This window comes from Malus domestica, chromosome 03 (assembly GCF_042453785.1).
Source record: "Malus domestica chromosome 03, GDT2T_hap1".
In the NCBI taxonomy this organism is placed as follows: Eukaryota; Viridiplantae; Streptophyta; class Magnoliopsida; order Rosales; family Rosaceae; genus Malus; species Malus domestica.
In genome coordinates, this window is record NC_091663.1 from 22494324 (window position 1) to 22507119 (window position 12796).

At 36.0% G+C, this 12796-nt stretch overlaps 1 protein-coding gene across 14 annotated transcripts; it reads right to left on the bottom strand.

Moving 5' to 3' along the window:
• Positions 1–1859: 1859 nt before the first annotated feature.
• LOC103422431 (exosome complex component RRP45A-like) lies at positions 1860–7499 on the bottom strand. 14 transcript variants are annotated; one of them, XR_011579354.1, is made up of 10 exons: positions 7020–7499; positions 6443–6538; positions 6235–6349; positions 5148–5228; positions 4865–5053; positions 4209–4477; positions 3540–3598; positions 2700–2944; positions 2233–2328; positions 1860–1987 (listed from the first exon to the last, which is right to left on the bottom strand). XR_011579354.1 is itself a non-coding variant. In XM_008360495.4 (9 exons), exons 1-8 carry the CDS (start codon positions 7364–7366, stop codon positions 2721–2723), a joined length of 1380 nt encoding a protein of 459 aa, XP_008358717.3. In that variant the 5' UTR covers positions 7367–7499; the 3' UTR covers positions 2016–2328; positions 2700–2720. The 14 variants fall into 14 exon arrangements, 5 of the variants coding, with proteins under 5 accessions (XP_008358717.3, XP_070675263.1, XP_008358714.3 ...); XR_011579351.1 differs by having other exon boundaries at positions 2700–2959; XR_011579356.1 differs by lacking the exon at positions 1860–1987 and adding an exon at positions 2016–2118 and having other exon boundaries at positions 4384–4477.
• Between the last annotated feature and the right edge of the window lie 5297 nt (positions 7500–12796).

Sequence of the window (12796 nt, forward strand, 5' to 3'; positions counted from 1 at the left end):
AATGTTGTGGTGGAGCCGCATGGGTTGCAAGGTGAAAGCATTACTTTGATTCAACTGATCGGTCAGTCTACGCCCTTCATGGAGCATACAGTTCTCCCGAAAAATACTTGTTAGAGAAGAGGGGGCTATTTCGTATCAAGGTTTCGAAGAGATATGTACTAGAAGCAACTCTTTGGCATAAGCACTAAGTGAATCTGTCGTGGGATATCTTGATTCTCTTTATGATGATGTAAGGGTCGGCAACAACTCCCTTTGGGAGAATAAGGAATCGATCCTTTACTTTCCTAGCTACCAAGCTCCCCTTCAAATCCTTGCCAGAAGGACGAAAGGAAAGATTTTGGGAGCTACTTAGCGAATATTGTGCAAAGAGGAAAGGAAGCCTGTCCGCGCACTCTCCAGAAATAACAGAACTATACTCCAATAGCGCTAAGGCAATAATGTCTTACGATCTAGATATCTCTGTGGAGAGGGGTGTCAGACTGGGCTAAGCTTCACACTGGGCAAGCCATAATAATGTGGTTCAATTCGTTTTTGGCGAGAGTCGAACGTAAGACCTCTCACTTACAAGTGAAGAGGAATATCACTAGACCGTAGTACTAAATGACACTCTATAATTTATATAGTCATAATAAATATGAACTAATAGAAATGAAGTTTTTTACTTGAAAAAGTTATTAAAAAATGGTAAATAATGGATCCCTTAGAATGGGAAGTTATTTCTCCAAGTTCGAATTTGGACAATATTGCTTTCAGTCCTTCCGTCTGTTTTCTCTGTCTCTAAAGACCAACAAAATCTAAAGACATAGTTTAAGATATCTGTCAATTCCAACACTGTGGTATCTTTGCAACCAAACGCAAACCAACCCCTTAAACCCAAGACCAAGCATAAGTCTTCTTCAAAGACTTCCGTGCCATGACTAACACGGCTGCTTCTTCAGTCCGCCTACCGTCCTCAATCTTCAATCCTCCATTGACCCCACCCGACTCCAATCCCTCCTCCAACCGTTGATTCCACCGACTCAGTGAGACTGACAACGACGAAATATGCAGCTATGAGTTATTGACGTGGAGGCAGCCGACTTTTGTGACAACGAGGATTACGATGTTCAATGAGTCACGGGACGGGAGCCCATCCATGGCAATTGCCGTCGTTCACGACGGAGGATGAAGATTTGCAATTATATTACTATGGAAGAGTGGGATTGGAGGTGGTCGTCGAAGAAAAGGATTGGTGGTGGGGTTGGCCCTTTGGGGTCGCCGGAGAAGAGAAGCCATGCCAGGTATGGTGGGGAGGATTTGCAAACTTGATGGAGGAAGAAGATGAAGTCTGTTTGGTATTGGGTAAGATAACAGGGTGTTTGTTACTTGGTTATAAAGAACAATACTTGGCTGGCTATTCAAAGATGAGTAAGAACTCGTACTCAAAACTCTTAGTGTTTTAATCATAAAGCTCTATGCTTATAATCAGAACCATTCATCCTATGAATCATATTATAAAAATCATTTCTGTAAAAAATAAATTAAAAACAAATGAATGGTATTGATAAAAGCATAACGAACCGTCTATATATTTGTTATAATATATTAACTAAACAATCTTAGTTTTAATTAATTTTTTGCAAAGGTAATTTTTATAAGGTGATTTATAATAATGATAGTTCTGATTATAAACATGAAGTTATATAAATTAACAACGAACAATTTTGAAAATTTTTAAGTAAGAATTCATACTCATATTTGAGTAACCAAGGATTATTTGGTTATAAAACTTAAACATCTAACACATGTCGTGTTTTTACTGGGCCACATAACTTGGTGAGTAAAATGAGTACCGCCAAGTATTGTCCAAAACGATACAGTTACGAAAATGAGCCCTTAATTACGAAACTTTTGGCAGTGTGCCGGGAAATCAGTGGTCCAAAGTTTGCAAATACAATGGTTGCGTAACCAGTTCGATCAATGCCATTGACATCGAACTGGTTATGACCTGCCAAATCATATGAACCACACCAACCTTAAACGTCAACTAAATCAAGGTAACTGTCATTTTCTAGTGCGCAACAACAAAATTTGAGTGATTCCAGTAAACCTCGCTCATGTACAATTTGCACTACAAACCTACAAAGGGCAAACAAAACACGAATACACTGATCCGCTGCATGAAATGAATTGCAAGCATTTAGTCAAGCCAAATCTCGAGTGTAGACAGTCATCTACCGTATCTCAACTTACTTGTCATATATGTATCCCCTTGCTTCACTTTGCAGTCGACCACAGACCTGATCAACTCCTTTTGCCTGCCACGAATTCCATCGAGAAGTGCAACACCTACATTTCTTCCAAGCAACAGGATCAGAAAGCAATCATTTATGCATATATAATAGCTTTCAATTAGCAAGAAACTGGGAAAAATATCATAAAACAAAATCCTCCTTTCACCCAAGCATTTGAAAGCACATATTCACTCTTCATAATTATATTATGAACATCAAAGAAACACATTGCAAGCACTATTTAAAAAGGTTTTAGAAAATATACTAGGGGTTCATAAAACACCGAAATGCATTTTTCAAATAAAATATTTAATTTTCCTAACATTATGAGTACAGAAACAAGGTATCCTTGCTTTCCAAAATTTAGCTATCTACATTCAAGGCATACAGACGTGCATAAGAAAATATGTCCATATAACACCATACATGCCATGAGCAGAAATCTATCTAGCTTGGACCAGTAGAGGAGCCCTTCTTTTTCCTGGGTCTCTTGTTCTTGGGCTTCACAGCATCCTTCAAGGTTTTCTCTCGAGTTGTTCGCTCTGCAGTTTCAGCTCCCTCAATGGGTGAAGGCATTGGATTAATATCTTCAGGAGGTTCCTCCGGCATGGCTTCACTGGTTGTTTCCTCACCTTTTGAGTCCTCGGGTTTCTTATTAGGCATTGACATTCCTGCATGCATCATGCCTAACATGGATGAGAATTCTCTCCATCTATTATATATATGTGCATGTGCATGCATAAGTATGCATCGGTGACTGAATGTATGTAAATAAAAGTCCTCCCCTAAGTATGCATCCATACAAGAGCTTGTAAGTATATGTATGCTGTAACTGGAGCACTTAGTGACAATAAATAAATAAATAAACATCTTATGAATTAGTAAACATTCTCATTACGTCAGAGCAAAAAAAAAGCGTATGCTCAATAAAAAGTAAATTGTGTACAGTAATACAATGCTAATTTGTGTCTTGGGATATCTTTTTTCTTTAATTGGGAAGTTAGATGCAATTTCCTACAGTTGAGGTAGACAAAAAGGGCAAAAAAAAAAAAAGAGATCTAACATAGATCCTTTTCGTTTGCAAGTACTAACCAATATTAATTTCCCCATTTGTATGAATTAATTCCACATTCAACAAGGATGAGCAATTAAAGTAACATCATAATTAGTCTTATAATCTCTTGGATGAGCTATAGGAGTGATAAAAAGCAGCAATATGTACAATGGTAATTTCTTTCTCATATAAGTGATGGCATAAAATAGTACCATGCGAGGCTAGAGAAGCTTTTAAAAAATCTGAATCAACACCCTTTGAGTAAGGATCCCTGAGAAAAAAGAAAAACAGATTAATATTGAAAAAAATAAATAAACTAGTATAGAATAAATCAATAGGGACATTGAAGCCTCCATCTCTCTCTCATTGAGAAAATCAAAACTGAAAAAACCCAATGCATATCGAAACTAAGAACTCTAACCCAGAAATTGACCCCAGGTTCTACACTGCAAAAGGAAAAGAAAAAAACTTGCTCACTTAATTACTTCTCCATGTGCAAATTCTCCCTAATAAAAATACAAAAGAGGACTGTTGGATGACCATTTTGGAGTGCCAAAGACAGTTCCTTTTATTAATGAATTTTCTTTTCGCTTGGCCTGGGTCCACAACTGCTTCTACCACACAGTCCGTTGAAAATTAAAATGGTTCTCCAATCATTTGCTAAATTTGTTCTCTTAAGGCATTGTTCTTTAAGTACAGAAGTTCAGTAAAATTTTACGAAAAGAATGCCCACATACAACGGGGGTTATACAAAAGAGGAGTGCTATCAATAGAGCACAGGAAGCACAAAGCAAACTGGCAAGCGCCCACTAACATAAAATCTTTTAAAGCCATTTTAACACATTCATTGGTCCTAAATTTTTATAAGATTGGAACCATACCAAATTGAGGGGCCTCCAATAAAATCCTTCGCATCTTCATTACCCTTATTAGTTTGTTTTTTGTCTGATAATTTAGTTTCACTTTCAGCACCCTCACTTTGATTTGCAACTCCTTCCTCAGACATCATCTTTATTCCCTCCATATGATTAACAGAAGAAGAGTTTTGCTGCACACCTATATGAGAAGCACCTCCATCAACATCCATGGGAACAGAAGAAGTATGGCGCTTGATCTTCCGTAATGCTCTTTCTGTATTGTATGAATCAACCTGCATTTGAATTGGAGTAGAAAAACTAAGAAAGGAGCCAAAACGTGAGAATACTGATACACATTTGACCAGATACCGCTTTTCCTGATGAATGAACATATGAAGTTATATCCAAATATAAATTTCAAGTCAACACTTCTTTAGTCAATTCTGATCATAAATACTTTTTAAAAGAGACCTTTAAAGAAATACTGATGACAAATGTCACTGATGCGTTCTTCAGAGAAAAAAATGAGATTCTGTTATTTGCCTCCTACAACAGTCATATAGATGACAGATACCAATTCATTTTATAATTCCAGAATTATGTAAAGCGCTAATATCTTTTTCAAGTAAAAGAGAGCAACTCAAGTATTCAAAGACTGTTTCATAGAGAGAAAACCTCACCGCCTTCTTGATCTTCTCTGTCATAGCACCAGCCTTGACAGAAGCAATTCGCAAACATTGCATTATAACACTCTGCAAGACACCCTCCCCTCCAGCTTTTTGAATAGCACAAACATCTCCATTTGCATTAATTGTTGCAGTCATTCGCCCCCCCATAAAAGCCTCTTCCTCATGGGTTGGATCTATCACCTATGTGGAATTGAATAAAGTCAGATAAAAGCCTATATGGTTGCTTCCAAGTTCTGAACAAATACAAACGTTCAGAGAGATAAATTTTGCTTACCACACTACTCTCATAACTGAAGAATGCAAAGGTTACTGCTATAGGGAGATGATGTATGATCAGATGAAGAGGCTCCCTCTCCTGTCACATGGCCATACGTAAGAAATAAAAAAGATTATTCAAGTTATAATGTATAGAAGTAATAAATCTCATCAATTTTCTTCTTCTATCATTTTGTTTCTTTTAACGTGTACACAGTTGAACATTGGTGAGAATAGCATTTACACCAATATGCACATGTATATCTCCCTCTGTTTAGATTCGCAAAGTTCATGACCAAGTGTCAAAGTGTTAATTGATGTTTATTACCACAATATACAGGTCTTCTGGTAACTTTATAGGTTCAGATTATAGCACTTCTTGGTAATGAATCGTTTTCCACTGTTTTGTTTGGGTCTAGGTCCCGTTTGTTAGTAGAAATCCTCTATTTCCAACTAGGCATTTCTCTTCAAGAAACTTTACAGTCCACAAAGAAATTCAATAGGACTTGACTAGAGAATCTATGGCCTTGTTTGGTATCTAGGATTAGATTGGAATGGCCTAATTTCAAGGTATGTTGAAGGGAGAAATTAAAAACATTAAGTCCAACTAGAGTATAGAAGATTGATTACTCATCAAGCAAACTTATCCATTCTAATTCTCCCTAAACGGTAGGATTAAAAGGGCAGAATTTCCTTCATGTCCAGTCCTAATCCCCACCAAATGAAAATCCATTCACTTCCACCTTCAATGTACCTTGAAATTAGAGGATTATCCACTCCAATCCAATCCAAGATACCATACAAGACCTATCTAAGATTTTGTATAGTATATCTCTAAAAAAAGCCAAGGAAGACCACACTCTTAAAGTGTTCTGGTGGAGCATTATTCTTCCTATCTTATTTTCTCATTTCTCTTGTTTCTTTTCGATCTATTTAAGTGTTTTCAAACAGAACCAGCCCAACGTCAAAATCAAGTTTATCACTACAAATCCCCATGACATTTTTAACAAAACTTAATACTACACCTTTAAAATCATCAGCACTGAATATTTTTGTATCTCTCAATAAAGACACCCTTAATTATTCTCTGAAAGAGAGTAGCTAACCTCAGGTGCATGTACAATCACTTCCTGACCATCTTCTCCCCCCAAGGAGATTTCAGGCCTCCGAAACGTCAACAAAGCAGCTAATGCCGCAATGTTAGCAGCATCAATAAGGTTACTGTCCACATTTTATTTCTATAAAGTTAAACTTCAATATATACACGGGAAAATGAAACAAAATATAAATGCAATATCCAAATAAACAGCTTACCCTCCATTATCTAAAATATGGAGATCAACACGGATAGCCCAAACTAGCTTCCCCGAAAGAACACAAAGCGATTCTGTATCAACTGCTCGACTTTCCCTGCACATTTATTTCTAACCCTTCAAAATGCATTCATTTTACGCACAACCAAACAGGCACATATACTTCTTTCTTGTTTTCCATTACTCAGATGAAGGACTCCTTAAGCTTAAATACGCTAACTATAATAAGCATGTCTAAATATAATAGAGAAAAACTAAAAAACGTTATAGATGGATTCTAAAATAGTAAATTAGAAGAATCATCCGGACAACTATAAGTTTTATAAATTACAATAAAAAGAGCACTTTAAAAGCTCAATTGGCGAAAAAAAAATACTATCATTTGTCCACTTGTCATGCTCTAATTGATTCTTAGTTGTGAAATTCGTTTTAGTGTCACAAAGTAAGTTGGGTTTTTCTCTAAAGTATTGAGTTTCAAGTGTTTTCTCTAAATTGTAATCCAAACTTTAGGAACACACATGGTATAGCTCAAATTAAAACTATCGCAATTCGATAACCAAAGAAGGGAAGGAATTAACCTAAGCCCGCGGTCGATTACGCGGCCGAGCTCGACGGCATTCTCGCCAGGGCGGCCTGGCTCAAAGGAGGGGTCGGCCATTGGGGAGAACTCGGTGAAGATGGAGAGAGTGCCGTCATTGGGCCTGTCGCGGTAGGGCTGGACAAGCTGGGCAGTGACGATGGCCATTACGTGAGTTTGTCCCAGCTGCACCTCCGCAGAGCCCTCGTCTTTGCCGAACTTGATGGTGAGGTTACGGTAGTCGAAGGGGCGGCGGCCGTCGGCTCGGAGGTCGCCAAGTAGAGCGGTCTCGATGAACTTCTTCTGGTTCAGCGTTTGATGCGATGCGTTCGCTAATCTCTGCTCCATTGGAGGGAGAGAGAGAGAGAGGTTCGTGTTTTTGTTTGTTTTGTAATTTGCTAGGGTTTTAGAGAATGACAAGACGATGTAAACGACGTCGTCACCAGGTTGCCCGCCCGTTTATGTGGATTGAACAATTTGCTGTGTGCTGTCAATTTTGACATCTGATATCGGTTACACTCTTATTAGATTATAAATGTGATTATGTAAATCCTAATATATCCTAAAATATCTCTTATATTCCTATTAGAAGTAGATTACCTATTAATTGTTATAATCATAAAGGAAAAAGTTTTTACATATTCTACTATTATAAATAAATGCACAATAGTTTTGAATAGAAAACATCCACAATAACACATCTATCTTATTCTCTCTACCTATTGCCGCATCCCTCTCTAAAGCCTCCATAATTGTTTAGTAAATTATCTCATTCTCTCTACCTATTGCCGCTCCATAATTGTTCAGTAAATTATACCTACGACACGTTATCAGAACCCTTTTGACACTGCGCTAAAGAGAGTTTGATCTTCAATCTAAGAAATATTACGTTTTAATAATTCTTTATATGATTAATTTATTACATGCGACGGTTGACGGCTCACCAGATCCGTTCTGAAACGTACCGATTTTCAATGGGCACGACAAATATAGGTGCGATATATGTGACGGTTGCGACACCATGGTAGAGGATGTAGAACTCGCCACTAAGCATAGCAAACGAAACTCCTCTAAAACGGACCGTTGAAAATCCTGAATATCGGATTGCCGGATCTAAGTATCTGCAACAGAGGTCACTATTGCTTGCAAATTTTCCATCGTTTGCTCAAACTCCGCTTGTCGAGTAGAAAACGTTGTCACAGTATCATGGAGGTCATGAAATTGGGTCTCAAGTTGTTCGCACTGGTACACCAGCTCAAGACCAGTGGACGTTGGCACCTTAACGGAACTAATACCGAATAATAGGACCCTGTTCAGACTTTAGAAGAGAGGGAGATGAAGATGGATAAAGAGAGAGACAAAGAAAGAGAGATAGAAAAGATATTGTTTCATTCATGCCAAACTCATGACCTGTCGAAGGGTAATAATACAGCTCATCCTAAGAAATAAGGAATACATACTATACGCATACTCCTACATAGCCCTAAGTATATGGGCTAAATATAAGGGCCGATATATATGGTTCTCAACAAGGGTCCAATTTCTTCGATATCTTGACTGGAATTGTGGGTTTTTAGAGATATGGGGGAAGAGAAAGGTGTAGTGGTTTTGGGTTGTGAGGAATTTGGAGTGGCGGTAATGGGTGAGGTGGTTTTATTGGGAAGAGTTTGACCCATCGTCGGAGCTCCAAAAGAGTCATCAGACTTTAATTTTTTTAAATTTTCACATTTTTGAATTTTTGAAATTATTAATTATTTTATTTTATTTTATTTTTAATATTCGCGTGAGCCCATATCGACATGTGGTGCCCATCATTATCCACGTGGGCACCACATTATCAGTTAACAGAGGTTTTAGTAGAAAATTTAACGGATGTATAAAAGTGTGCTAGAATTATGACTATAAGTATCAAATTGGGATGAAAAAAACTTGATATATTAAATGTTGAAAATCAAGAAACTTCAGAATAGTAAACTAAGATTAACCCTATTTTTAAAATGTTTTATAGTATAGGTCATGTAATGCACCAATCATAAATAATGAAAAGTAGTTTTTATTTATAAGAATTGTTATTTGCACTTCAAAAATCTCATTTTGCACTTCAAATTTTCTATAGTTAGAAAGAAAAATACACTTGTGATGTGAGGAGTGTAGAATGAGATTTTTAGAGTGCTAATAACAGTTCTCTTATTGATTTGTTTTGAATAGTGGATCCTACAAATATTAATAGAATAAGGAAAATCATATGGAATTGAGCAAAAGAAAATCTGACATTGCCACATAAGCCTTCAAATTTATATTTGATAATTTTTTTATTTTTTTATTTTTACACATTTCCATTGAAGATGCTCTTACTGGTCTGGAAGATGGTTTAACAAGATAAAAAATAAAATAAAATAAAAAATCCAACAAACCAATCGGATTCATAAAAACTAAGTTCCCATTTAACAATCATTTCTTAGCACACATCATGCCTTCGTTTTGACGGATCTATGAATAAGATGAACCAGTATGACTGGTACAAATTAATGGCTGAGTGCTTGTTCAGTTTTTATGTTCTCCGTTTATAAGGAGTATTGGTCTCCTTAAAAGTCTTGGGTCTTTAAGCCCCTCACAGTCGACTAGTTAATGGGTTGTACATGTAGGCGTTGTATGAAGGCTACTTCTCAACTGCCCACCTAACACATGGAGAAGAAGTGACATCTGCGCACGCTTGTTTTCCAGATCGACATGCCACGAGCGCAGTGCTCGTGAAAAGGTTGTTGGAAAGGACTTCCGCCGAGCTATTAGTCCGACATCAATCATATTCTTTCATAGACTTTCGTCTCCATTGTTGGCCAACTCGTGGCTTGGTGTTGACATTAAGATAGACCTATTCTTGGAGCTCCGTGATAAAAGTTGTCAGGCATGTCAACCGGCTTGAGCGATCGTAAAGAACTTCAGTTCAATGCTCCTTCCTTTTTTGTCGGTAGACGATCCGGGTCCAGGATCAGTCGTTGGTGGTGGCCATCTCTTAGTGCTCTGTCTAAGGGACAAGGATTGTCTGTCCTCTTTTTTTCCATGTCTTCCTGTTTGTGTGGTAACGGTTAAACCACGTCAACATTTTATATTACTATTTGTTTTTGTGTTATTATCTTTATAAAAAAACAATATAAAATATTGACGTGACTTAACCGTGACCACACAAAACAGGAGGGCATGAAAGGACATTGTCCCTGTCTAAGAGCTTGCTTGTGGGCCTAGTACCTTAATCTTTTATTACTTTGTGGGCTCTCTCAAGGCCCATCCATCAGGTCTAACAACCATACATTATTGTATCGGTCTAAAATGACTGCGTTAATAAGTTTTAGTTTTCTGTTTAAGTTTGGTAAATTATTGAACGTAATTGACAAGTTAACTTAACCAATTCTCATGAATACAACCCCGTACTTGGCCTGCTATACTATTTCTTCGGCCCGTTACACTTGCGAGTTATCAGTACTCGACCAAACAATCCAACATAAGGGAAAATAGATAATGTCAAATGATCACAATGCCTAAAGCTACACGATATGATAAAAATCTTAAAATAATCATGCAAATAACATACAAAATAGTCACTAGTTAAAAGTAATACTCATCGCATCTCGCCATAAACAACTTGTGGAACAATGGATGGATCTGTAAACTCGAACTTGGTCATCAATGATCCACCTGCACATAAAAGTGAATACAAGTCTTGATTTGACCAAGTGTTGAGCATATCACAACCAAGTGTTGAAAATTTTAAGAGAAATTAAGTTTTCATTTATCTTTTTGCTATTCTATTGATTAAAAGCTTTTTTTTTTTTTTTAAAGGAGACAACTGGTGGCAGATCACGGTTATCCACCATTCCGAGTGCCGGGAATACCACCTTATTCCTTTTCAATTTTTTATCAAGGTTCTTAGGTATTAATAAATGTCATTAATTATTTCAATAATAAAATATTTTTTATTTCTAAATATATTCATTTAGTGTTACAAATGTTACATTTGGTATATTTACATTTAGCCATGCTAAATTTTTTTATCATATATTTTATTTTTAGTTTGGACCCATTTTTAATTTGCAACCCTTTTTTTAATTTGTACCAATTTTCTTTTTAGTTTTAATTTGTACCCATATATTAATTTCTTTTTGTGCCCATATTTTTTAAAGTTTTATTTCCATTTGTACCCATATTTTTAAATTTATTTGTACCATTTTAATTTTGCTAAATGTAACCATACTAATTATATGTATTTATTTTATTTTATTTTTAAAATATATAAGTAGTTATTTTTTAAAATATGTTAATAATTATGTGGGTTGGGTACATTATTTTCTTGCTATAATTTTGTGAACAACAATGTTACTCTAAATACTTATTTTTTTAAGTATTTAGTATATTTTAAAAATATTATTTGAATTTGTTTAAATTTCATAATTTGTGGGACATTAATGCATAAATGCATGAGTTAAATCTCTTAAATAATATTAAGGACCTCGATCAAAATATTTAAATAAACAAGCTTTCAGTCCAACAATTAGGTTGATTAGGGACTGGAACCAAAATGACCTAAAATTTTAATTCCAAATAACTTTTAAATTATTTATTGTTGGAGTAATATTAAAAATATGAAAATAACACAAGAAACCCAATGGTAATAATCATAAAGAAAATTGCGACATAAATTGTATATAAGATTAATATAAAACAACTAGAGAGAAAGTAAGAAATATTGACAAACTTGGAGAGATTAAGACTTGCATAAATGCAATGTCTTAAAGATAGAATTTCGCCCCTACTATTATGCTTGTAATTCGATAGGTATCTATCTCCCAGTATTCAAAAATTTATACTCCAAAGCGAAGCACTACAATCTTCGAACTCTGACAAACCTTATATATTATGTGCTCTTAAGACACAACACGAAATTGAACAACAAAGAATGAGAGAAACCGACTGGGAAAACTCCTCCTGTTTATGCATGTCTCACAACCCGACTGTACTAACTTGGCCTTATATAAAATTTAAGGGCTAGAGGTATGTTGTGTGATAGCCCGTTCCGGAAAATAATTTCTGTTGACGTGAAATTACTAGTTTACTCTTGGACGTTAAGTTGTGTGGTGTATGACTTCTACATCTATATAAAGGCCTCATCATACCTTTGCCTTTTGATTGAAGACATGCAACTATTGACTCTTTAAGAAAAGACACAACTATTTTGAATAGTCACTTCTACATCTATATAAAGGCCTCATTATATTTTCTCATAAGTGAATTAACTTAGGGGATTTATACAAGTTCATTTGTCATATCATACATACCATACTTAGACATTAAGTGAGTCTTCAAGAGAGTTCAACACAACGGTGGTTTGTTGGAGTCTTACGATATGGTGTGCTACTTTCGTAAGGATGAGGTCGTCGTATCCTAGATAAGCGCCGATCAATCATAAACATTGTAATGGGGATGTAAATATGTTAAGAAGAGAGAACTAAGTTCTTAACTCGACCACATTTTCAGGTTCTTCAAGTGCATTTAGCATTGTGTTTGTTTTTGAGTACGAGGCATAAGGGAGGGGAGGAAGCAGAGGCGCTCCACATCCTCCCCTCTATTAGTAGGTGTAGTTTACTCACCACTCTACGTATTATTATTGGATGACCTTAAACTTTGATATTTATGTCAATCCACCACATAGATCTCGATAGTTGACTTGTTAATGAGTTTAATTTACATAACATAAAAAACTATCATGATGACAAACAAAACAAC